Here is a 27,467-nt window from a genome sequence, read left to right on the forward strand (position 1 = left end):
AGATCACTAAAAGATTACTGACATGAATGAATATAGGTTAGTCATTTGTGTTGCGTTTATGAAGGAAAAGTTAAAGGTTTTAGCATACACCCTGAGCATTAGAGTCTGAATCTTTGAAAAGATATAAGACAGAGGAGATCTCAAAAGGTTCACTGATTTGCAGGAAGGATTAATGAGCTTGGAGAATAGAGTGCCACAGAGCACACAGGAGAAAAAAAACACAAAAACGTTCTAATCAGGAATTAACATAATGTGAAGCATTTTAGGAAGAAAACACGGATGAATATTAGCTGGTGTACGGCTGGGCTCGCTCCTCTATTATGAACGAGTGATTAAGAATTCTGAGCACTAGCTGTCTCTTCAGCACAACAGATAACAGTCACACTGAGGCACTCAGGGGCTCGGCTCATCAGAAGAACAAAACAAATGCCTTCGTTCATCCGGTCGCTGCAAATCAAATCTCAAATTTTTTGCTCCATCACTGTGGAGAAACACTTTAGGAATTAAATGTTCAGCAACTTGGATCAATAATGACAAAAATGACTGCACCAATGACTGCAGCAAGGATTTGTTCGCCTTAAGTCTGTGGTGCTTGAGATCCATAACCTGGTGAGAAGCTGTGAAGTGCTTGAGAGTGTGCACGCTGAGCAGCTGGTGGAACAGGGTGCTGTATGTATAGCACAGGAAGGAAGGAGTTTCACAGATGGAACTGAACACCACAGCCGAGAGTCAGTGTGCCTGCTGAGGAGGCCTGGCTGCCGTGGAAACAGGAAGAAAGCAACTCAAAGGAGGCAAGTCTTCAAGAAAGGGGCGGGCATCTGAGAAACACACACACAGAGAGAGAGAGAGAGAGAATTGAAAGCCAGAAGAGGGAGAGGGTGAGACAGAGAAACAGTGAGAAGGTTGAGAGAGAGAGAGAGAGAGGTCGTGGGCATGAAGAAGAAATGTGAAATAGTGAGAAAGGAACAGACTCTCCAATTGCATTTTGAAAAAATGAGCTTTTCATGGCACTGCCAGTCTCACCCAATCTCAAACCAGTGGAAAAGAACCTGAGGAGCTACATTTGAGAAGATCTCCAGGTCAGCATGGAGAACCACAGAGCGGAGAGGAGCAGAGGAGAACACACACACTCAGACCTCCTGCAGGAGGAGCACCAGCAGGAATCCAAGCTTTCAACAAATTACCGAGATCACCACAGATGCCCACAGGAGGAGCCCTGAAACACACAGGAAGCTGAAGTGGGTGCAGCGCGTGGCCGATGTTCTGCGCCGTGTGCCGGGCTGCGGGTTTGGGCCGTGGAGGTCGTGGACTGCGGTGGCTCAGGGCGAGAGTGCGGCGCAGGAGTGCTGTACTCTTCCTCCTGTTCTGGCTCGCCTCATGGCTCTTTCTCAGCGGCCTGCTCTTCGTGCACACCACCATGTTTTCTGATTTCTGCACCGATGAGAAGAGCAGGAGGATTCTCCAAAGACTGGTAGGTCACAGGGGCACCTTGGGCTCACCTGTCGAGTTGGTGCATTCATTAATAGTAAGCTTGCAAAGTTTCAAGTCATGCTGTAAGCGTAGTGTAGCAAGTCTAAGAAACGTAAAGTTTTGCATTTGACACATAAGAGTCAAAGGCATAAACAAAACCGGAGCATTTTGAACCATGAATCATCGTGTAACTCAAGTATATGTATTTAAGCACGACTAAGAGAATTATGTTTGTTTAACACAAAGTGGACAGAGTGTTAAACAGTGCGGATGATTTATGATCCGACATGTAGCACACTTTATAGAACTGTCTCAGCAGCCTGCCACACTTATTCAGCGGGTCTAAAGCATCAACAAAACAAACCGGACAACATAATCGCAGTGTGTTCTGCTCTGTGATTCATTCATTTATTTCAGTTTGAGGTTCACCGTCAGTAAACCTGATAAATAAATGGTCAAATAAATAATGAACAGGGCGTTACAAAGGCTTAATCTGTCTGTCAGCCTGTGATTCATGGATTATATTTGCTCCAAGCTTCAGGAAGGGATTTGGTCGTGTTATTTAACATCAACTTGAAGACTCTTAAAGCTTTATCTGAACTGACGGATTAATCCGTGTCAAGTGAGTGATATTACAACGTGTTTATTATTATTTTTTTTTGCTGTCCACCTCCAAATTTTCTCTGAAAGACGGCGACAGAGACAGAGACAGCGGCATGGAGCATGACGAACTTACAGGATTACATTTCTAGCAAGAAATTCGATTTAAAAGGTGCAGTCAAACCAAGTTCAAGTTCAATGGAGTCTTAAAAGTCAAAATGTTCACACGTTTAGACACTCCTTTAATCAGATATTGACGACTACGAGAGACATAACTATGACACGATGAAATGATATATTACACAATCATAATGATATTATATAAATGACTCAGTTGAAAGATAGCTGGTTATTAAATGTTGTATCAATGGTACAACAGATGTATATTATTATTTTTTTTTCCTGACAAAAAGCCCAATATAAATATTCTCCAGATTTTTACTGCAGTGTTATTCTTCACCTGTTATTTGGACACATTGAGAGTCTGGAAGTTTAACAGGACATCAATCAAACCTTGTGGTAAGAGGTTTCAAGACGCATTCTTTGCTAGAAGTGTGTTTTGAACATGGCATCATTTAGACAGCATTGATCCACATCCAATTCTCCTGAGGGCAAAATGTCTCCACGGCTCAGTAGGAGCCAGCAAAGGAATTCAGCACCGTGCCAAACTCTTCTAATTAAAGATGGGGTGGAGAGACTAAGCAGCAACTATCTATCAGTCTGGAAGGGCGTTAAGGGGGACACTTCAGGCGAATTTATGCTTCGTAACACTATTCGGTTGAGCTGAACTCAAATGTCCTGGAATTTCAGAATTATCTTAGATGTGAGATGTGTGTATATATACGGTATATGATGTGAAATGAACAACAATACCTAGTGAAGAGACGTGTGTGTGAGTGTGAACATGAGCGTGTGTGTGTGTAGTTAAGATAAAACCACATTTTCCATAGACACCCAGCTGTATGTTAAATGCTACACAGAACCACAAGCTCTAACTAACCTACAGGCAAATGCACTAAAAAATGCTTCATATGCAGAAGCTGCACCACAGCCTTTCCACGTCGATACACACTCCGATCCGTTTCTGATACCTGCTCAAAGGTAGCAGGTTTTAAAGAAGCCAAACGATATATTTAATGTGTTTTTTTAAATAAAACACAACCTGATCCAACTTGAAACGTTATAAAAGACCATATCTGTGACCGAAAGGAAAAAAAGCGATGTGGTATGTGACGCACAATAAAGGCATTGTCAAAATATTGCCATGGTTCGCTGAAGTCAAATCAAGCACGTCTTGAAGACGCGAAGACGTGCTGAGAGGGGCCGGGGTGAGACTCAAGTTGAGCTCAGCTTGTTTCAGCACGTAACACACCTGTTGGGAAGTTTGCCTGCAAGTCAAACACAAGAACAATGTTGGGAAACTGAAACATATTGATGTTCTGGAAAAAAAAAAAGTAAAAGGGGCTTAATTTTGATTTTGAAAGTAAGACATACATAAAACATTTGCTTCAAGCATTTTAATTAAAAGGGTAAGCGTTTATCTTTAATTATGCTTGAAACATTTTAATCTGGGCGGCACGGTGGCGTAGTGGTTAGCGCTGTCGCCTCACAGCAAGAAGGTCCGGGTTCGAGCCCCGGGGCCGGCGAGGGCCTTTCTGTGTGGAGTTTGCATGTTCTCCCCGTGTCCGCGTGGGTTTCCTCCGGGTGCTCCGGTTTCCCCCACAGTCCAAAGACATGCAGGTTAGGTTAACTGGTGACTCTAAATTGACCGTAGGTGTGAATGTGAGTGTGAATGGTTGTCTGTGTCTATGTGTCAGCCCTGTGATGACCTGGCGACTTGTCCAGGGTGTACCCCGCCTTTCGCCCGTAGTCAGCTGGGATAGGCTCCAGCTCGCCTGCGACCCTGTAGAACAGGATAAAGCGGCTACAGATAATGAGATGAGACATTTTAATCTTGTTACCTTTTTTTTAAAAAAAAAAAGATTAGCTGGTAGACGTTTGGAAAACACTTCATTCTGCTGAGAACTGGATGATACACTGTTCAGCATGTTTCCAAGTGTGAAAATTTATTTATTACCCTGCTCACGTTTGCCAAATATTCAAGCGTGGACCCATTTTTTTTTTAATTTATATGTCAATTTGTATTGTTTATTGCACATTAGTGTCACATACGTGTATCATTTTTCTACATAGCCTCCATTTCATTCAATACAAACATTCCAGCATTTAACACTTAATGAGTGTCCAGATTTGTCTCGGAAAAAACAAACAAACAAACAAACAAACAAACAAACAAACAAACCCCAATTCGATTCTAATTTGCCATTTTCATTTCTCACCCTCGTCCTTTCTTTCGCTTGACGATATCTTTCAGCTGAAATGCAAAAGAAATACTCATAACACATTCTCTGTCCTCTGTTGGATCCTTCTCTTTATAAGCTGCTTTAAATAACATAACAGAAGACATCTTGATCTTCAAGACCATTTCACTTCACATTATTTTGAAATATTGTTTAGATCGTTATTCACTGAGAAGACACGGCTCAGGTCAGAAAGACATCCGATCCTAAATAGTTAACCCTTCCTTTTTTTTTTAAAAGTTAATTTCCTAGCTAAATGGTGAATACAGTGATGTGTACAGGTAATATCTTCCTCATTTATTAACTGAAACACCATTCTAATCAGCCTGCTTCAATAAATAACTCAATAAGCATGAATAACGCACATTTCAGTAATTGTTTAAACACAAGTCGTTTATTAATCAGTTGTCGCACCTGTCACTGGGGCTACAGGTCGATTCTCAGTGAGCGTTAATGAAATAGCCAGAAGAGTCTGTGAGTGTGTTATTAACGGTTTTCTGCTGCAGGGCCTCACTGTGTTCCGTATTTATACTCCAACACTGTGATAAAGCACAGACGGTTCATGAGGACAAAATAAATGTTTCAGAAGAAAAACAATGAATGAGATCATGAATAATTAATTTGGATAGCTATTGATTGGTGATATTGACTAAAGACTTTCTTTGCATTATATATGGACACGAGTGTTTTGTTGGGGATTCAACAGAGGACAGAGAATGGGTTATGAGTATTTCTTTTGCATTTCAGCTGAAAGAATACACCACTCGTATTTTTCATACGAGCTACATCCGGGACATGGAGAACCAAAACCGTGACATAAATCTCTGTATGTGACTCGTGAGGAAATAAATGAATTGTTTTGATAAATTTGGGTACTTTTTGTTTGTGAATGTGCCGATATAATAAAAAGAAAATCACACGTTGGCTTGAAGATATGAAGTTTATCTTCTTGTGTTGAAAAATATTTTCACTTTTTCACTTCACTCACTCCAAGGGAAACTTTATATCTCTGCACAACCGTGTAATATCCTCTATGTCTGCTATATTTCTGTCCAGATAACCAGTGACAAATGAGAATAGTTTTTTTTTTAAACCATTTTTAAATAAAACTTTTGTTTTTGTGGCCTTTGGTTCAACCTGACTCAGTGATACATAATTTATATATAGATTTATGTGCACACAAGTGTTGAACTCTCTCTCGTGTGTCTCGCTCGTTTCTCTCTCGTGTGTCTCGCTCGCTCGTCTCTCTCTCGTGTGTGTCTCTCTCTCTCTTTCTCATGTGTCTTGCTTGTCTCTCTCTCTCGTGTCTCGCTCATCTCTCTCTCGTGTCTCGCTCGTCTTTCTCTCTCTCTCGTGTGTCTCTCTCGTGTGTCTGTGTCTGTCTCTCTCTCTCGTGTGTGTCTCTCTCGCTCTCTCGTGTCTCTCTCTCTTTCTCATGTGTCTCGCTCATCTCTCTCTCGTGTCTCGCTTGTCTCTCTCTCTCTCTTGTGTGTTTCGCTCGTCTCTCTCTCGCTCTCTCTCATGTGTCTCGCTCGTCTCTCTCTCTCATGTGTCTCGCTCGTCTCTCTCTCTTGTATCTCGCTCGTCTCTCCCTCTCTCGTGTGTCTTGCTTGTCTCTCTCTCTCTCGTCTTTCTCTCTCTTGTGTCTCGCTCATCTCTCTCTCTCTCTCGTGTGTCTCTCTCATATGTCTCGCTCGTCTCTCTCTCTCGTGTGTCTCTCTCTCTCTCGTATGTCTCTCTCTCTCATGTGTCTCGCTTGTCTCTCTCTCTCTCTTGTGTCTCGCTTGTCTCTTTCTCTCTGGCTCACTCGTCTCTCTCTCTCTCTTGCTTACTCGTGTGTGTCTCTCTCTTGCTCACTCGTGTCTCTCTCTCTCTCTTTCATGTGTCTCTCTCTGGCTCGTCTCTCTTGTGTGTCTCTTTTGGATTACACAAAGATTATCAGTTTGATATTTAGGACGACAGTCTGAAAAAAATGTAAACCTCTGTGACATCACTGCATACATTTGGCCTTGAAAATCGATTTATGAATAAAATCACTTCTTCAATCCAAATAATATTTCCACTTCCTGTATTTATGATAAAAAAATAAAACCTCAGGACAGTCCTTCTCTTATATTGAGTGAAGCTTATTACACTGTAATATACTGATATAAGGGCTAACTGTATGGCTGTACAGAGTATATACAGTGCTATGTAAAAGTCTTAGGCACCCTATGTTTTTCATACAAACTTTGTTATAGATTTCTATTTTTTTATTTCTACATTATCGAGTCAGTACAAAAACATTTTAGAGTCCAAACGTTAATTTTCCAGCACAAAATTAAATGTTACAGAAAAAAAAAGTTTGTATCTGAGCAGCGTATTACATAAGAGAGCACTTTTCAGATTAAAAAAGAAAGCATAATGAAGGCTGCTGGGTTTTGGTGCAAAATGAAGAAGTGAGTGTGACAGTCAAAGTGTCCAGAAGAACTGCGGCTGGTTCTGTAAGATGCTCAGTAAAACCTACAGCTCATTTCCGCATAAAACTGCACTCATTGGACCTGAGACTACTATTTTTTTTAATGCAAAGGGTCGTCTCACACCAAATATTGACTTTGTTTCATTTATTATGGCTGACTGCTGTTTACACTTTTTTTTAATGTACAGACATTTACTTTCATTATTTTTGAAGGCATCTTTGCTCTACAGCATTTTTTGCATGTGCCGAAGACTTTTGCACAGGACTGTATATGTGTGTGGACTGTTGAGGGACAGTGAGACTGTTCTGTGGCTGGACATTTTTAGTTGTTTATTTTCGAGAGTGCTGTCATAGGTCCATGGTGCAGCCCTGGGTGGCTGACGCACACACGCATGCACACACACACACACACACTTACTTGGCATGGCATGCTGAGGCCAAGAGTTTTATGGTCTGCGAAATCTAAATTTATGAGGACTATTTTTACAAACCCTATTCCTCGAATGTTATTTTATAGTTACACACCAAGTTCATATTAAGTTTAAAAACAAAAACAACTGCTCCTGTACCCTGCGATGACCTGGCAACTTGTCCAGGGTGTACCACGCCTTTCGCCCGTAGTCAGCTGGGATAGGCTCCAGCTTGCCTGCGACCCTGTAGAACAGGATAAAGCAGCTAGAGATAATGAGATGAGATGAGAACTGCTCTTGTTGTCACTGTTGTTTCAACCAGTGCCAAATCCACAAAATTGTGACTTATGACATCACCAAAAATCTTTCATTTAATGTGATAAAATTTATGCTGAGGAATAATTCACCACCAGATAGATGCTCTAAATGAGCCATCGTGCATTTACTAGTGCATCTCAAAAAATTTGAATATCGTGAAAAAGTTCATCTCGTCTCGTCTCGTCTTCTTCCGCTTATCCGGGACCGGGTCACGGAGGCAGCAGTCTAAGCATGGAAGCCCAAACTTCCCTTTCCCCAGACACCTCGGCCAGCTCCTCGGGAAGAACACCGAGGCGTTCCCAGGCCAGCCGAGAGACATAGTCCCTCCAGCGTGTCCTGGGTCTTCCCCGGGGCCTCCTCCCGGGGGGACATGCCTGGAACACCTCCCCAGGGAGGCGTCCAGGAGGCATCCGAAAAAGATGCCCGAGCCACCTCAGCTGGTTCCTCTCGATGTGGAGGAGCAGCGGCTCTACTCCGAGCTCCTCCCGAGTGACTGTGCTTCTCACCCTATCTCTAAGGGAGCGCCCAGCCACCCTGCGAAGGAAACTCATTTCAGCTGCTTGTATCCGCGATCTTGGTCTTTCTGTCATTACCCAAAGCTCATGACCATAGGTGAGAGTCGGAACGTAGATCGACCGGTAAATTGAGAGCTTCGCCTTTTGGCTCAGCTCCTTCTTCACCACGACGGACCGGTAAAGCGACCGCATCACTGCGGAGGCTGCACCGATCCGCCTGTCGATCTCACGCTCCATCCTTCCCTCACTCGTGAACAAGATCCCGAGATACTTAAACTCCTCCACTTGAGGCAGGACTTCTCCACCAACCTGGAGAGGGCAAGCCACCCTTTTCCGGTCGAGAACCATGGCCTCGGACTTGGAGGTGCTGATTCTCATCCCAGCCGCTTCACACTCGATTGCAAACCGCCCCAGTGCATGCTGAAGGTCCTGGTTTGAAGAAGCCAACAGGACAACATCATCCGCAAAAAGCAGAGATGAAATCCTGTGGTTCCCAAACAGGATTCCTTCCGGCCCCTGGCTGTGCCTAGAAATTCTGTCCATAAAAATTATGAACAGAACCGGTGACAAAGGGCAGCCCTGCCGGAGTCCAACATGCACTGGGAACAGGTCTGACTTACTGCCGGCAATGCGAACCAGACTCCTGCTCCATTCGTACAGGGACCGGACAGCCCTTAGCAAAGAGCCCCGAACCCCATACTCCCGAAGCACCCCCCACAGAATACCACGGGGGACACAGTCGAATGCCTTCTCCAGATCCACAAAGCACATGTGGACTGGTTGGGCAAACTCCCATGAACCCTCGAGCACCCTATGAAGGGTATAGAGCTGGTCCAGTGTTCTGCGACCAGGACGAAAACCGCATTGTTCCTCCTGGATCCGAGGTTCGACTATTGGTCGAATTCTCCTCTCCAGTACCCTGGAGTAAACTTTCCCTGGGAGGCTGAGAAGTGTGATTCCCCTATAATTGGAGCACACTCTCCGGTCCCCTTTCTTAAAAAAGAGGGACCACCACCCCAGTCTGCCACTCCAGAGGCACTGTCCCCGACCGCCACGCGATGTTGCAGAGGCGTGTCAACCAAGACAGCCCCACAACATCCAGAGACTTGAGATACTCAGGGCGGATCTCATCCACCCCCGGTGCCTTGCCACCGAGGAGCTTGCAAACCACCTCAGTGACTTCGGCTTGGGTAATGGACGAGTCCACCTCTGAGTCATCAGCCTCAGTCTCCTCAGTGGAAGACATGACGGTGGGATTGAGGAGATCCTCAAAGTATTCCTTCCACCGCCCGACAATGTCCCCAGTCAAGGTCAACAGCTCCCCACCCGCACTATAAACAGTGTTGGCAGAGTACTGCTTCCCCCTCCTGAGGCGCCGGACGGTTTGCCAGAATTTCTTCGAGGCCGACCGATAGTCCTTCTCCATGGCCTCCCCGAACTCCTCCCAGTTCCGAGTTTTTGCCTCCGCAACTGCCCGAGCTGCAGCACGCCTGGCCTGCCGATACCCGTCGGCTGCCTCAGGAGTCCCGGAGGTCAACATGGCCTGATAGGACTCCTTCTTCAGCTTGACGGCATCCCTTACTTCCGGTGTCCACCACCGGGTTCGGGGATTGCCGCCACGACAGGCACCGGAGACCTTGCGGCCACAGCTCCGAACAGCTGTGTCCACAATGGAGGTAGAGAACATGGTCCACTCAGACTCAATGTCCCCCGCCTCCCTCGGAAGCTGGGAAAAGCTCTCCCGGAGGTGGGAGTTAAAGACCTCCCCAACAGAGTGCTCGGCCAGACGTTCCCAGCAGACCCTCACCATACGTTTGGGCCTGCCAGGTCTGTCCAGCTTCCTCCTCCGCCAGCGGATCCAACTCACCACCAGGTGGTGATCAGTTGACAGCTGAGCCCCTCTCTTCACCCGAGTGTCCAAGACATAGGGCCGGAGATCAGATGAAACGACTACAAAGTCGATCATCGACCTCCGACCTAAGGTGTCCTGGTGCCATGTGCACTTATGGACACCCCTATGCTCGAACATGGTGTTCGTTATGGACAAACCGTGACTAGCACAGAAGTCCAATAACAAAACACCACTCGGGTTCAGATCGGGGAGGCCGTTCCTCCCAACCACGCCCCTCCAGGTGTCACTGTCGTCGCCCACGTGAGCATTGAAGTCCCCCAGTAGCACAATGGAGTCCCCAGTCTGAGCACCCCTCAGTACCTCTCCCAGGGACTCCAAGAAGGCCGGATACTCTATACTGCTATTTGGCCCATAGGCACAAACAACAGCAAGAGCCCTCTCCCCAATCCGAAGGCGCAGAGAGGCGACCCTCTCGTTCACTGGGGTAAACTCCAACACATGGCGGCTGAGCTGGGGAGCTATAAGCAAGCCCACACCAGCCCGCCGCCGCTCACCACGGGTGAAAAAGTTCATTTTTTCACAATTTAATTCACAAAAGTAAACTTTCAGATATTCTGTATTCATTACACTTAAAGTGAAATATTTCAAGCCTTTTTTGTTTGAATTTTGATGATTATGGCTTACATTTCATGAAAATCAGAAATCCAGTATCTCAAATTATACAGAATCCAAGGCGTTTGAAGTCCAGTGTGAAGTTTCTGCAGCCTGTGATGATTTGGGGTGCCATGTCATCTGCTGGTGTTGGTCCACTGTGTTTTATCAAGTCCAAAGTCAACACAGCCATCTACCAGGAGATTTTAGAGCACTTCATGCTTCCATCTGCTGACAAGCTTTATGGAGATACTGATTTTCTTTTCCAGTAGGACTTAGCACCTTCCTACAGTGCCAAAACTACAACCAGATCGTTTGCTGACCATGATATTACTGTGCTTGATTGACCAGCCAACTCATCTGGCCTGAACCCCATAGAGAATCTCTGGGATACTGTCAAGAGGAAGATGAGAAACACCCAACGCAAAAATACAGATGTGGTGAAGGCTGCTATCAAAGCAACCTGGGCTTCAATAACACCTCAGCAGTGCCACAGGCTGATTGTGTCCATTCCACGCCACATCAATGCAGTAATTCATGGTAAAGGAGCCCCAACCAAGTACTGAGTGTATAAATGAACATACTTTTCAGAAGTTGGACATTTCTGGATTGTTTCATTGATCTTAGGAAATATTCTAATAATCTGTGAGACTAGATTTCTGATTTTCATGAGCTATAAGCAGGGCCGTCGACAGGGGGGGACAACCGGGTATTTTGTCCCGGGCCCAGGCATGAGGGGGGGCCCAGAACTGGTCCCTCATGAAGATGCCATTAATCATTCTGTTTCATTTCAAAATGTGTTGATTTGGGGGAGAAAAATGTGCTATATTTGCATTCAATGAATGATTTCTGGTTCTTTTGCCTTTATTGTCTTCGAAAATAGATTCAAGAACCCACCTACCACCCCTAATGCAGAAATGGTTTGGTCTTTGATTAAGGCGCCAAATAACACGGCACTATTCCATCATAACGCTTCGACAATAAGCGTGTGAGCCCGTTTGCCAACATGCACAAGTCAGGAGCAAAGAAAAGAAAAGAGAAAAAGAGATGAAGAAGCCAAGAGCCTCAGGGGCTCACTGCATAGATATTTTAGAAAAGATTCAGATGATGCAGCTGAGCCAGGTAAGACACAGATAACTTTTTTCCAGCCCCGTAATGTAACCCCAGCACGCGCGACGCGCCATTCATAATTATAAAGTAGGGGATAGCAGGGTACACTGAGTGAACACTGAAATGCACAGGGCATTGAATTATTTCATAAACATATCGGTTTAATAACACTGTGTTGCATATATCTCAATGAAGCAAAGAATAGCACATTGGCCCGCAATCATATCCAAATGTTTTAGGCACGCTTGCTGAGCTGCGCTGAGCTGGACTCCGGTTAGCTGAAAGCCCGTGGAACGCTGCCTCTTGTTAATTAAACCTTATTTTGTTGGAAATCATCCCGTGTAGATACGACGGCATGTGAAATTGCCAGCTAGATAGAGTTTAATGTAACGAATGGGGTGTTTTGAGGTTAGTCTGTTGCAAAACATTAAACTTTCGCTTAGACTGGATACTCTTCAAACAATTCCCTTGCTCAAGTGAAAAATGATAGGCCTGTATGAAAAGCGCAATTAATGAAAGTAGCCTAATAAGCCCTAAATGAATAAAACAACCTCTGTTTTATTGTTGTTGCTTACACGTTAAGATTTTGAAATCTTCTCGGTCCAGTTCTATATCCAGGGAACGTTGTAATCCTTTTGGTTTATCCGTAATAAACGTGTCAGCCCCCAGGTCAGATAGGCTAATGTTACGTGGTTGGGAGGGTGTCAATTTTTTTTTGTAACATTCTGAATCGAGTACGGAAAGGACGTTTATGAAAATCAAGACAAAAAAAATACACTGAAAAACTCACTGTACACATCACTAGTGGCACACACGGACTGGCCATCGGGAGTAGCGGGAGTTTTCCCGGTGGGCCGGTGGTTCAGTGTGGGCCGGCGGAGAAAAAAAAAAAAACAGTTGCGCGCTGGCCTTTAATATGATAAGCAATGTTAACAGTTTCTTAAAGAAACTTTTAACATTGCTTATCATATTAAAGGCCAGCGCGCAACTGTTTTTTTTTTTTTTCTCCGCCGGCCCACACTGAGCCACCGGCCCACCGGGAAAACTCCCGCTACTCCCAATGGCCAGTCCGTGTGTGACTAGTGGTGATGCTTCTATGTTCAGATTTTGGGAAAGCCATAACTCCGTTCTCATTGAGGCCCAGTTCCATCCCGTAAACAATCATTTTGGTTTATCAACTACCTGCGCTCAAACATGTCACAGGAGAGGCTCAATGGGCTGGCTATGCTCTCTATAGAGCGCGAACTTGCAAAGAAGCTGGACTTCAATGACCTTATTGATGACTTTGCCACAGCAAAAGTCCGGCGCATTGCATTTCTCACCTGAATAGTTGCAGACTAAGGAAATGTTCAAACTGTAAAATATGTTGAAATGTTGAAATAAAATGGTTGACTGTTATAATGGGCTTGGAATACCTGTTATTTAAGGGTTGGAGTGAATGGAGACTGTGAAAAGAGGGGTTGGGTGTGGGTGGTTGCTGTGTGGCGATGTGCGTGCGCGCGTATGTGTGTGTGTGTGTGGGGGGGGGGGGGGGGGGGGGGGCACTCAGATTATTTTGTCCCGGGCCCAGCCAAAGCTGTCAACGGCCCTGGCTATAAGCCATAATCATCAAAATTAAAACAAAAAAGGCTTTAAATATTTCACTTTACATGTAATGAATGTAGGATATATGAAGGTTAACCTTTGTGAATTAAATTATGAAAAAATGAGCTTTTTCATGATATTACAATTGTTTGAAATGCGCTAGTATATACTTTATATCCAAATATGTTTTTCCAGACAAGTAAACATGCGATGCCTTCTGTTATTAAAGATCATAAAGAGTAACAAACAACAAACTGCTTTAGCAAAACCACTAAGTTTGGTATATGTTTTAAATTAGTACACATTGGGTTTGTTTTTCTGAGTCAGACACTATGAAGCCAATGCAAATATATTTAACAAAAGCGTCTAATGTAATCAGTTTGCACATCTGGAAAATAAACTGTTATGTTGAATGCTTTAGGAGTTCTCTGTGACCACAGCAGGACTAAGTGTTGCTCAAATGTCTGAGAGTTAATTATGTTTGACTATTTTTACTGGAACCGCTATTTCTTCAGTGCTTGGACCTGACATGCTCTGTGTCAGGAGACATGTACTGCATGGCCCTTACCAATCTGTCCATACGTGACAGCATGTCAGCCTTGTTACCTTCTAATTAAAGTCATGATCTTTTGCCATATGCATCACAGAATGCTCCAAAAGTCCAATCAGTGATCTTAAACCAAAGCCAGTATCAATACTGTGTGTTAGATTGGATTTAAAGACATAAATCCAACACTGAAGGCAAGAGTATAGTTGGATCTTATCCAACCCCATGGTGGGAAAGTTTACATGCAGACACAGAAGCTAAAAACAGCTGCTGACCAATATGACGCAAGGCGAAGAAATCTCAGGAATTCAAATGGATGTGTGGTAATTGGGAGACATCCAGATATCCAATCCAAGTACAAAAAAAAAAGACAGGATTGGACTAAAAGCCTTGTAAATCAGTGATCACGGTGATGACACTGTTTACACCAATAAACTGACGCTTTTATGTTGCAAGTTTTGCCTGTTAGGTTTAACAAGCACAACACACGAATGATAGTAATTTAAAACCTTAGTTTAACATCAGAGAATACTGCATGTAATTTTAAGAAAAAAAAAATCTCAAAGTTGCACCCAAGGTGATTGAGCAAACACAGAACAAAATATAAATCTTCTTTGTTGAGCTTGAGTCCCACCCAACCAAAATAAGCACTCCAAATATTTCGTATATCAAGACATATTGAAGCCGGAGTGATAAAGTGAGGGGTAAAAAAAAGTAAACCTTTTTTGATGGATGATGATGAGGAAAAGATTTTGCCATCACTAATGTGCTAACGTCAGTGCAATCAGGACCATTAGCTGACCGGCTCAACCCCTGGCTGACTCGAGATGACAGCTGTTTACTTTGGAATGTGGCAGCAGAGGATTTGCAGCGAATCTTAGTGAAACACTAATCATGCTTCGCTTTCCAATCCCATCAGACATGTGGGTGTGGGAATGAGAGTTTCTAAGCAGAGGAGGCATGAGTTAAGAAACAGATGAGCTAAATCGGTTTCACACTTTGCGTAATGAGCTGGGTTTATAAAATATGCACCGATCAGTACATGTATATATTCGATTTACATAAGATGTAATCCATAAGATGTAATTATTAATGATAGCACTGGATTTAAAAAGCTGTGTTTCATAAAAAGTGCAGTCGAAGCAATTACAGTTAGGTCCATAAATATTTGGACAGAGGCAACATTTTTCTAATTTTGGTTCTGTACATTACCACAATGAATTGTGAACAAAACAATTCAGATGCAGTTGAAGTTCAGACTTTCAGCTTTAATTCAGTGGGTTGAACAAAATGATTGCATACAAATGTGAGGAACTAAAGCATTTTTTAAACACAATCCCTTCATTTCAGGGGCTCAAAAGTAATTGGACAAATTAAATAATTGTAAATAAAATGTTCATTTCTAATACTTGGTTGAAAACCCTTTGTTGGCAATGACTGCCTGAAGTCTTGAACTCATGGACATCACCAGATGCTGTGGTTCCTCCTTTTTAATGCTCTGCCATGCCTTTACTGCAGCGGTTTTCAGTTGCTGTTTGTTTGTGGGCCTTTCTGTCTGAAGTTTAGTCTTTAACAAGTGAAATGCATGCTCAATTGGGTTGAGATCAGGTGACTGACTTGGCCATTCAAGAATATTCCACTTCTTTGCTTTAATAAACTCCTGGGTTGCTTTGGCTTTATGTTTTGGGTCATTGTCCATCTGTATTATGAAACGCCGACCAATCAGTTTGGCTGGATTTGAGCACACAGTATGTCTCTGAATACCTCAGAATTCATCCGGCTGCTTCTGTCCTGTGTCACGTCATCAATAAACACTAGTGACCCAGTGCCACTGGCAGCCATGCATGCCCAAGCCATCACACTGCCTCTGCCATGTTTTACAGATGATGTGGTATGCTTTGGATCATGAGCTGTACCATGCCTTCGCCATATTTTTTTCTTTCCATCATTCTGGTAGAGGTTGATCTTGGTCTCATCTGTCCAAAGAATGTTCTTCCAGAACTGTGCTGGCTTTTTTAGATGTTTTTTAGCAAAGTCCAATCTAGCCTTTTTATTATTGAGGCTTATGAGTGGCTTGCACCGTGCAGTGAACCCTCTGTATTTACTTTCATGCAATCTTCTCTTTATGGTAGATTTGGATATTGATAGGCCTACCTCCTGGAGAGTGTTGTTCACTTGGTTGGCTGTTGTGAAGGGGTTTCTCTTCACCATGGAAATTATTCTGCGATCATCCACCACTGTTGTCTTCTGTGGGCGTCCAGGTCTTTTTGCATTGATGAGTTCGCCAGTGCTTTCTTTCTTTCTCAGGCTGTACCAAACTGTAGATTTTGCCACTCCTAACATTGTAGCAATTTCTCAGATGTTTTTTTTCTGTTTTCGCAGCTTAAGGATGGCTTGTTTCACCTGCATGGAGAGCTCCTTTGACCGCATGTTTTCTTCACAGCAAAATCTTCCAAATGCAAGCACCACACCTCAAATCAACTCCAGGCCTTTTATCTGCTTAATTGAGAATGACATAACGAAGGAATTTCCCACACCTGCCCATGAAATAGCCTTTGAGTCCAATTACTTTTGGTCCCTTTAAAAACAGGGTGGCACATGTTAAGGAGCTGAAACTCCTAAACCCTTCATCCAATTTTAATGTGGATACCCTCAAATGAAAGCTGACAGTTTGGACTTTATGTCCATTATATAACTATAACTTGAATATGTTTCAGTAAACAGGTAAAAAAACAAAATTTGTGTCAGTGTCCAAATATATATGGACCTAACTGTATGTAGTGTACTGCATGTAGCTGAAATAATTGGAAAATAAAATTGCTTGTGGGTTTCAATCAGCAATAAAGATCTTACGATCATATTTCCAGATTTACAAGTTCAAATCTTCGCACTGTATTTTATCACAGTTTAAATAAAAAAAGCTTTACCTATGTTTACTGTCTACTGACTTATCCTTGGCTGTTAAAAAAAAAAAAGTTGCAAGACAGAATTCATTAGATGCTTTTCTAAAACCAAATTCTTGCACTTCATCCAGGTATAAAGACTTGATCCTAATCATTTGTGAGCAAAAACGACAACCTGAAGCAATTTAATCTCACCTCACTCTGAGAAATAATTCTGAAATAAAAATAATAAACAGGAAAAAAAAAGTAATTATTCCTGGTTCTAGAGTAGAAATCAAACCTTATTCCTTGTTGCTTTGTTTCTTATTGGCTAAAAGGTTAAAAGAGATCACGGCGATCATTCCATTGAACACACTGTTAAAAAAAATTTAAATAAAAGCAAAGCAAATGATTCGGAGGTAATTTATTCAGTTTGTGTTTTCAAAGACCTCACTTTGTCCGTTTCCATAGCAACACTTTTACCTTGACTTACCTATTCTGAGTGATAATATCATGAGATATGAGGAGATGCAATCATCTGTGCATATTACTTACGAGATTAATTATTTCTGAGGATTCATAGGCACAGAAGTGTGTATGTTGTAGGTGTACCACTCTCCAACGGCATACAAAACAACCTCAAACACTGTGTTAATGTACCCACACACCGTAACAAATGGTTGATGTTTGAGATTCTTGCAAGCTGTTAATATGATCATGAAGAAAAAACAAAAATAAGTACCCCATAGGTACATGTGGCTACTGCTTATAACTAAAATTGCTTTCTGATCCCATGTCCATACAGTAAATATAGCATATATACTGTACATGCTATCAATTATACTCGTCTCATCTCTTGCAAGCATCACCAAGCTGTGAGCAGCATCAGGGCTTGGAGTATTTTGGTTCCCAATTTTCTCATCATCTCTAGCCGCTTTATCCTGTTCTACAGGGTCGCAGGCAAGCTGGAGCCTATCCCAGCTGACTACGGGCGAAAGGCGGGGTACACCCTGGACAAGTCGCCAGGTCATCACAGGGCTGACACGTAGACACAGACAACCATTCACACTCACATTCACACCTACGGTCAATTTAGAGTCACCAGTTAACCTAACCTGCATGTCTTTGGACTGTGGGGGAAACCGGAGCACCCGGAGGAAACCCACGCGGACACGGGGAGAACATGCAAACTCTGCACAGAAAGGCCCTCGCCGGCCACGGGGCTCGAACCCGGACCTTCTTGCTGTGAGGCGACAGCGCTAACCACTACACTACCGTGCCGCCCGTTCCCAATTTTGATTATTGTGTTTTGTTCAAAATACAGTGCTGTGTACTCGATCTATTTTCAAAATAGTAAGAACGCACTTGTTCATGAATTATCTTAGAAGCATTATTTAGTACTAATGAGCACATTTTGTTTCACAAGTGTAGTGTAAAGACTCTAAAATAAAAAAAATGTAAACAAATAGCAGAAGTTTGACCAATTTTACTTTTAACTTTGACTCTTAGTTTTCATGAAGGAGCTGATTTATTCCCACATGGGACTTCTGTAATTGCAAACCGAGCGGATCGCTCAAAAGATTCCAACGTTGTCTTTGCTGCCTTCTCGAGTTTTTGTTGAATGGCTGGAATCCTTGGCGTAAATATCTGAAAAAAAAAAAAACCTTACAAAACCTTTCATTTGACCTTTCAGCAGGACCAAACAAAAGCTGTGATAATCAAAAGGTAAATTTTCTTAAAATAAACACCGCTTACTTGATATCAAATCAGTAGCCTTGGGGAACCGCGAGGTGTATTTCGTTTATCTTTTTATCTGCCGATTATCTTCCGATTATTTTCCGATACTACGAAGTTATAACGAGGTTTATCTTATTTCGTTTCTGGTTCTGATTGGTTCCAAAGTTTATCAAGAAGTAGAACGGGTAATCAAACTTGATCAGGACGAGTGCTGATTGGTTACGAAGTTTCGCTATTGTTACACTCATTCTTACAACACGATGACATAGTAGCTTCACCACTCGTTCTTGTGTACCTTTGATAACGCGAGATCAACTGTTCATATCGAGAGATCACGATTTGCCGTTCTGGTGATTATAATGCTTATGCATGTGCGCATGCGCAGTGTGCTATTGTTACACTCATTCTTACATTCTTACAACATGATGACATAGTGGCTACTGCCTCGCTTCGCCTCTATGAGGCAGTAGCCACAAAAATACACCAAAAAAAACCCCACCAGCTTTGCAATGTTTTCTTAATTGTAATCAACATTACATTGTTCTTTTTCAAAATATTTGTGACAAGTCAGACCTGTAGGTCACGTAGAATTGTTTAACCTAGGTTAGAATTTTTAACCCAGTTCATAATTTGCTACTTGTATTAGGGAGACTTACTATATTTAGGGTTAAGATTTGGGAAGTCTTTGTATTTTAAACTACTTGATGGTGTAATAAGTCTGGACTCATTAATAAATTCAAAATATATACCACTCCTTCCATGACAATAGTTGGTCTTGTGGTTAAGGTGTTGGGTTAAGAATCAGAAGGTTCTGAATCCGAATCCAGTTAACTTTGAAGAAAGATATTTAATCAAGATCAACTGTGAGCTACTGCTCACTTACATATTCCCCCGCTCTTGCTTATATCAGGATGCAAGCAATCGAAGGAATAGGACACTTATTATGAATGTTGACTTCAACAAATAATTAACCCTGAAATAAGTAAGTAAAGAGCAGTGTCTCTCCCCAGGGATTTCAAACAGCATCCTGGTAAACTGTCATTTTGAAATAGCATTTTGCTTCTTGAAATAGCGTCAAAATCCACCTTATATGTTTCGTAAATACATTCAGTCGGTAAACAGGAAGTCGATGTTCAACAGACCTGAAAATGGTATACACGGTATAGAACCCCAAGCTGAAGCTCAGTACCAAATATCAAGCAGTTGTGATTTGTAGTCGCTGAGAAAAGTGTTATGAAAATTTTGTAAATCCACGCTATATGTTTCATAAATACATTCAGTCAGTAAACATGAAGTTGATGTGCGACAGACCTGCAAACGGTATACATGGTATAGAACCCCATGCTGAAGTTTGGTACCAAGTACCAAGTGGCTATGGTTTGTGGTTGCTGAGAAAAAGGGTGTTTCGGACGGACGGAGATATGGACGGATGGACAGAGAGTGGGGGTAAACAAAAATACTAACTAGGTAGATAGGAATAGACAAGAAGACGACAGACAAGAGGAAATACTAGGTAGGTGTAGAAAGAGAGGAAGTGGATGGAAGAAAGAGACACAAAAGAAGTGATGGAAAATCCCTTTTAAGAATCTTAGATAATCCAAAAAATTACAGAGGTTGAAAATTTTTGACCTGTAACATATTCAACTGGACGACACTGGAATGATCTATTAATTGTAAAGCATCAGTAATGCACTGTTTAGAAAATATTGTTCTAAACACCATAATTAACATGTTCTTTAAAGCAGAATGTTCTTAACACAATGTCCTTTGTGATGCTTCTCAATGAAATGAAAATGTTCAGTTAGTTGTAAAGCATCAATATTAGAATGTTCTGTATAAAGTGGATGAATGTTCGAATCTGATTGGTCAGAAGGCGTGCACATTACAGAAGTCCCAGCTGGAACATGAACGACATGTTTATATTAATATGCTCGTTTTAATACTATGTTATTGTTTCTATAGTGACAGCTCATACACAGGGACTTGTACGGTGGATACTCAATATGATCTAAGACTCATAATAAACAGATTAAACTGGCAGATTTGAAAACTATGTTGTTTGACAAAGTTAAATGTTTAATTGTTGATGAGGTGATATTTTTGTTCGGAGACATTAAAGGAGAACTGAAGTCATTTTTAAACTTGCTTTATTTCTTAATTAACGTGTTATTAAATTATGTTTTCGGTTTTAGTAACCTTATATCGTGACTCATATTGGCAACTAATCGCAATTAAATATTATACTTATCGGCCTGTTCAGTTTTTAGCCATGTTGAATTTAGCTCGTTTGGTCCACGGCAGGCGTCGCTTATCCGCGCGATCTTCATGAGACTTGTGCGAGACTTCGAAACGTGAAGTGTCAGCCAGGTGTTAGTGCCGCCATTTTGAAAACTGATTTCCAAACGAAGTATTGCACAAAAATGAGTTTAAATGATGATTACTGCCTACTTTTTCAAACTTTCCTGATTGCTGTCAAAACAAACAAAACTTCCGGCTTGATTACGTCAGCATTCGAAAGAGGGCGTGCGCGTCTTTTGACCGCGTTGGCAGATGTTGGTCACTTTGATTTCCGCTGTATGTTTTACTTCTGTCCTACGATGTCTCGCACAGGTCTCAACGAATCTCGTTTACGGCCATTGCTTTGACATATGGACTGATATATTACAGAGCGTATTTCAAACACTCATAACTTGCTACAGCAGCGACAAAATAGCGATCAGAAATGCATTCCGATATTTAATAAAATGAGATAAATAGAATTTTGATAATAAAAAAATTTGCCTTCAGTTGCCCGTTAACATTTATTGAAGGAGTCTCTGTTGTATATACTTTGTAGCAGTCAAAGTTTCCCAGCTCAGGAAAGTCTTCAGGATAGACGAGTTAATGCTTTCTGGTTTCTTGGTAAAATGATAGGTTGTGTTTTTTGAGAGAAAGGGTGTGGTGGTGGTGAGGGACAAACAATTTACCACAGCGATAAAGAAGTGAGAGCAAAACTAACTTGTCTCTTGGAAGTTTCCAAACATTAAATCTATCTATAAACCATTAAAATATTTGGTGTGTAATTAATTAATTAATTGCTCTGGTATAAGTGGAATAACACACTCCAGACAGTGCACTACTTATAGGAAAATAATTCACTTCATGTGGGTCACGGTAATCTGTTATTCTGCATATTATTTATAAAATCCCATATTCACCGATCAGCCATAAAATTAAAAACACTGACAGGTGAAGTGAATTGCATTTGATTATCTCATTACAATGGCACCTGTCAAGGGATGGGATATATTAGGCAGCAAGAGAACAGTCAGTTCTTGAAGTTGATGTGTTGGAAGCAGGAAAAATGGGCAAGCGTAAAGATCTGAGTGACTTTGACAAGGGCCAAATTGTGATGGCTACATGACTGGGACTGAGCATCTCCAAAATGGCACATCTTGTGGGGTGTTTCCGGTATGTAGGGGTTAGTACCGAACAAAAGTGGTCCAAGGAAGGACAACCGGTGAACCGGCAACAGGGTCATGTGTGTCGAAGGCTCATTGATTCACATGGGGCACAAAGACGAGCCCATATGGTTCAATCCCACAGAAGAGCTACTGTAGCACAAACTGCTGAAAAAGTTAATGATGACGCCTTTCTGTTTTGGCCAGCATTAACTTTTTCAGCAGTTTGTGCTTCAGTTGCCAGTTTGGTCCTTGTCAAAGTCAAAACAAATATCTCAGTGAACTATACAAAATACAGCTGGGTTTCTTTCGTATTGGTACTATAACGTGTTATGAAAACTACTGATGATGCATTATGTTTGCGATGCATTTTCAAAAATATTTATCACGAACGCATTACAACATGACATGAATGTCTTCAGTGTTATTGTCTTTTTTGAACATCGATATTCTTTTTCTGAAATTCATGAAATGATTCAGACTCAGAAATCTGCAGCGAGTTGTTGGGTTTAAGAGCGAACTGAACATTTTGTGCCTTGTGTTTCAGTGTGAGGAATACCAGCAAGGTGTTTTAACAGGTGACCTGTGTGAAGACCTTTGTGTGGGCGGTCACGTGGAATACAAGCGCTGCCTCTACTACGAGAATGGAAAGAAGGTCATGGGGGCCAGCTGGCGAGGCGTGCCAATTGTCCTCAAGTCCAAGCTTGAGAACTTCTCCTCCTATGAGGCTTTGGCTCTGCTGGAGTACCAGGACACAGCAGGTGATGTAGGAACTGAGGAGGAGCTTTCACCACTGGATGTTGTGTTTTATGCAACTTTGCAGATTAAGAACTTGCTGGGCCTGGAGGCTGGGAGTAACCTGACGCTACCAAGGCTTTGGGGCCAGAAACTAAAAAAAAGGTCCCAGTCGTACTCGAGGGCTGAGCTGGCTTCGCTCTGGGCTCTGCTCCAGCAGGAGGAATACGCCTTTCTCCGTGTGATGCAGGACCTGACGGACCATGTGGCCAAGGTGCTGGGCTCCTGTGGCCATTTTTACGCAGTGGAATATCTTGCTGCTGGTCACGCATGGGACCAGAATATCTTCTCGCTGGAGGAGTTCTCTCAGAGCCCAAAAAGTGGAGAAGAACAGACAATGACTGAGATAGACATGGTGCCTCGAGTTGCCTTGAGCTTCTTGGACATGGTGGACCACTTTGAGAATGACTTTTCTCATCACTTGCACCTTTGTGATATCAAACCGGAGAACTTTGCTATCAGGAAGGACTTGACGGTGGGTATTTCCTTTGATTATACATACAGGTGAATCAAGATTTCATTCAGTAAACAGCTAAAATAACAGGAGACTGGCTTCAGAAAGCTGGGTAAAGCTGTCATTAAGCTGTGCCTTAAGGCCAACATGCTGCTCTGAGGAAACAATAAAACCTTGTACAAACAAGGGAAGGTCAGGGAATTTAGATTCACCCACGGTCTCAGCTGCCGTCTCAGCAAATGGATCCACTAAATCACTCTAATTTACAAAAAAACAAAAAACAAAAAGGGAGCACATTCGTTTATACTAAACACACTGAGACGTGCTTTGCAAAAGATCAGCAAGCCGGTTTGTGCAAAGTCTGTGCATTTGTTTTCCTCCACAGAAATAATAATTACACATTTTTTGATAGGTTGATATATGTTTCATTTTAGCACTTACCAATTCTACTCACGACCGCCAAATAGATCTTTTAAAAGTAAACAGGATTTTGGTGTCATGGGGAAGCTTATTTTCAGGCTTAACCCTGTTTATCCAAAAGGCTTAAGACCTAAGGATCCTCAGTAGCTAAAACTTCAGTTAAAACAACACAACACAACTGATCGGTTTTTCAGTTTATTTATTTAGTGCTTAATTATAGCATAGCTAATCCTCGCACTGGCGGTCCAGCGGTACTATAATAATAAATAGATCATATAAATTTACAAGCAGAATGTTAACAACAGGACGAAATACTAATGAAATTACAATTAAAGTCAGACATGTCTTCTGCTTTTTAAATCTCGAAACATGTTGTGTGTTCAGCAATTAATTCCAGACTGAAACAGTCCGGATAAAAAACGAGTTTTTATATGTGTTTATTCTCGCAGACACTTGTTGATAATTAAATTGGTGGTGTAATTGTTCTGTTCTAAAATCTGATAAAGATTTAGTAAAATTAAATAAATCAAAATCTTTCTTTCTGTATTAGACAGCTGTAAGATTTTTAAAAACAAACAAGCAAAAAAAAAAAAATCCAACAAAATCAAATTAGCTGCTGGAGCCTGACGTGTGTGAACATTTGTTCAGGATTTTTGTGTAATATCAGGATTAAAACGGCTTAATAAAAGCCAAAAAGATTCAACTTTGTTTTGAATCACACTGAATGCAGTCCCATAGTCAGGATTAAGGGGCAATTCTTCAGCAGAGAGGCCAAAATTATGAAATTATGAAGACTTCCTTAACTTGTCAACTCAGTGATTTTGCTAAAGTATGGAATCCAAGGCAAAATGGACTGAAAACCAGATTTAAAGATCATCACCTCAATTACAGCAATGTGGCTTCAGAGGAATCTTGGTTTGAATTATAAGAAATGAAAGTTCAGTTTTTTCTGATGTAATTCCGTTACTGACTTTTCTTTCCTCGTTCAAGATTTTGAGTTAAACATAGCCAATTTTTCTATGCTTTTTTAGGGTCAAAAGATACCCCATACCATGTGAACATTTTATTTAATACCATTATCTTGAGCACTGCAATGAAAAAAGTTGCCACAGTTTGCTGTGAATGTAATTCCCTTTCTGACGCACTACCCTAAGTAACAGTAAGGCACTTTCTTTTGGAAAACTCCAGACTGTAGCGGTCATGACGGTACTCAACACTTAAGTGACGTGTGTTATGTTTACGGCCGTGTCTGCTGCCAAAAGTGCAGGTTCTCGGAAGATTAGTTTTAAACAAAACGTGTTATGGGCTAAATTTATTAAATACAGTTCGCGTTCTACATGGCAATAAAGTAAACAGAGTCCTGCGCAATAGAAACACTAGCTCTGCTGAGTCATTCTTTAAAGTTAAACTTACACTTCATGGATACAGATATACAAGTTCATTTAACACTGGTGTATTTAGACTTAATGTATTTCAATATAGAGTTCATGTTTTATATTAGGCCTACCTATTATACTGTATATTTTAAGTGTTGTTCAGCATTTGTCCTGCGATGGACTGGCGTCCCAGGATCGTCCGGATCGACCGTGAGACTAACCAGGATAAAGTGGTTACTGAGACAAATGACTAAATAAATGGATGAACAGATGTTTGGTCAATACTCCATTTGATAAATGTGTTTGACAGGTGGCAGCTATAGATGTGGACATGGCCTTCTTTGAGCCCAAAATGCAGGATATTCTTGAGCAAAACTGCACCAATGACAACGACTGCAACTTCTTCGACTGCGTCTCTAAATGTAACACAAAGAGAAACAAGTGTGGATCAAAACGCAAAAACAGCAACCTTCAGGTAAGTGTGTGAAGGTTACCTGAATTACTCGCTTATAAATGAGTCACTGTTTAGCCTGTATTTATTTCCTTAAATTATAGAATATTATCACATTTCAGTTTATTGCTAATCGTTTGTTAGCAAGGCATTTATATTATATAATTTCATTATTTTCGGATATGAGCAAAATGCTTTGCGGTTTCACAAAAAAAAGCTGTTGTAATAACGGTCAGGGGTGGGTGGGGGTGGGCAAGCTATTCCTCAACCTCAAGCATTACCGTGAACAATGTGCGGAATGTTAAGTTTGTGATAACATTGAAAAGAAATGGGCCGGAGCCGACCGTCATTATGTGTTATAAACATCAGCAGCCTGAGTGCTGAAAAAAATAAACCTTTGTGGTGAGGAGAGAGAGACAATTTCAATTTCTAGGTAATAGCAAGGCAAAAACTAGGCAGAACAACAGCAGGAATAATAATAAGAAGTAGAATAAAAGATTTTATAAAGTGCATCTAGCTGTTTTTACAGTCAAGCACGGGAATAAATATTTTAAAATTATATCCGATATTTTAATGAAGCAATAAGATTTAACCAATACTTTAGTGTTATCACATCTTCGCTTTCATCTTTCCATGATAAAATCAAACTCATCACCTGTTGTCAGTGCAAGCCCCTTTTTAAGGAGACCAGCTAACAGACGAGTGAACAAAAAAATGAAACCAGGTCCAGCTCCAGACAGAGCCCATCTCTCCATCGCTGATCACTTATCACGACACCAGATGACCTCTGCCATCCTATTGTCCTTCCTGCCACTCAGAACAATAGAGGCTTTGTGTCATCCAGAATGCCAGGTCAAGGAGATGAGCATATCTCCTGCTCCTGTCCCCTTCAAACCACATGAAATAAGAATATGACCAATGATTGTAATCAGGGCCATGAAATAAGACCAGGAAGTCATGCTCATAATGGCTGCAGCCTTCCGCTGATGGTCAACTCTTCGTCAGCTCTCTTTCTCTCTGTACAGGTGATCTGTGAGAAGATCTTCCGCTCGTGGTTCTCTCCCACGCTCCTGGGGGATAAAGCAGGGCGCCCCCTTCAGGTAGAGCTCCAGCAGGCGGTGCAGGATTGTGTGGAGACAGAGGGAGGCGAGAACGCAGACCGTGCCCGGAACATAAGGTTGCACCTTCAGGGCCTTCTCATGCAGCTCATCCAGGAGGACTTGGCCAGTCATCAGAGCCGAAAACAAGGACACGCAAAACGTTGCATCCATACAGCACTCAATTTCTGAGAGGTCACATGAAAATGATGCTGAGTAGTGATAAAATAATTCAAATTAAACTCATCTCCAGATTATAGTTTATTTTGTGTAGCTGGTTTACCCTTCAACTGTGCAGTTTTAAAGTTAGTTTTCAGTTTCTTGTTCATTAGAGGAAAAAAATGTGTGTATATATATATATATATATATATATATATATATATATATATATATATATATATATATATTCTTTTGAAATATTGGATGTACTGTAAATGACCGTTTTGTATAGAAAATCATATATGTAAATTTGCAAACACGTCAATAAAATAATCTTTCACTGTCTTCTTCTTGTGAAAATTACATCACAAACCAACAGCTGCCTTTCATCTGTCTGTTGTTTCATGGTTCCATATCAACACCGAGCTGAGAAACTCAAGGATCAATCCAACACTTGTTTCCCATCACTCAAGCGCAATGGGAGAACTTGGCAGATTCCTTCATCTTCGTCTTTTAGGAACAATTTTCTCCTTAAAGGAGATCATATTCCAGTCGGTCTCCAGCTGTCCGCTCAACAAGAGTCAGAAAGGACAGAATAAACACAGCCATGGGTCAAGGAAAGAAGCAGAAGACAAGATGAAGAATTACAGCACAAGGTGCAGAACAGTCATGACGGAGGTCTTCTAATATGTTACCTGCAGGTGAACTTTGCAGACTTACCTCCAATTATATTTCAATGACTTACGGGTGCGCTGTCATGGCAACAGCAGACGCCTGGTTT

General features: G+C 41.7%; 1 protein-coding gene across 1 annotated transcript; it reads left to right on the forward strand.

Annotated features, from left to right (window-relative positions):
* The first annotated feature begins 833 nt into the window (after nt 1–833).
* On the forward strand, nt 834–26,892 carry dipk1c (divergent protein kinase domain 1C). The gene is made up of 4 exons (XM_060922487.1): nt 834–1,471; nt 22,482–23,204; nt 25,290–25,454; nt 26,456–26,892. Exons 1-4 carry the CDS (start codon nt 1,259–1,261, stop codon nt 26,717–26,719), a joined length of 1,365 nt encoding a protein of 454 aa, XP_060778470.1. The 5' UTR covers nt 834–1,258; the 3' UTR covers nt 26,720–26,892.
* Nucleotides 26,893–27,467: the final 575 nt, after the last annotated feature.

The sequence above is a fragment of the Neoarius graeffei genome, chromosome 5 (genome assembly GCF_027579695.1).
Source record: "Neoarius graeffei isolate fNeoGra1 chromosome 5, fNeoGra1.pri, whole genome shotgun sequence".
Lineage (NCBI taxonomy): Eukaryota > Metazoa > Chordata > Actinopteri > Siluriformes > Ariidae > Neoarius > Neoarius graeffei.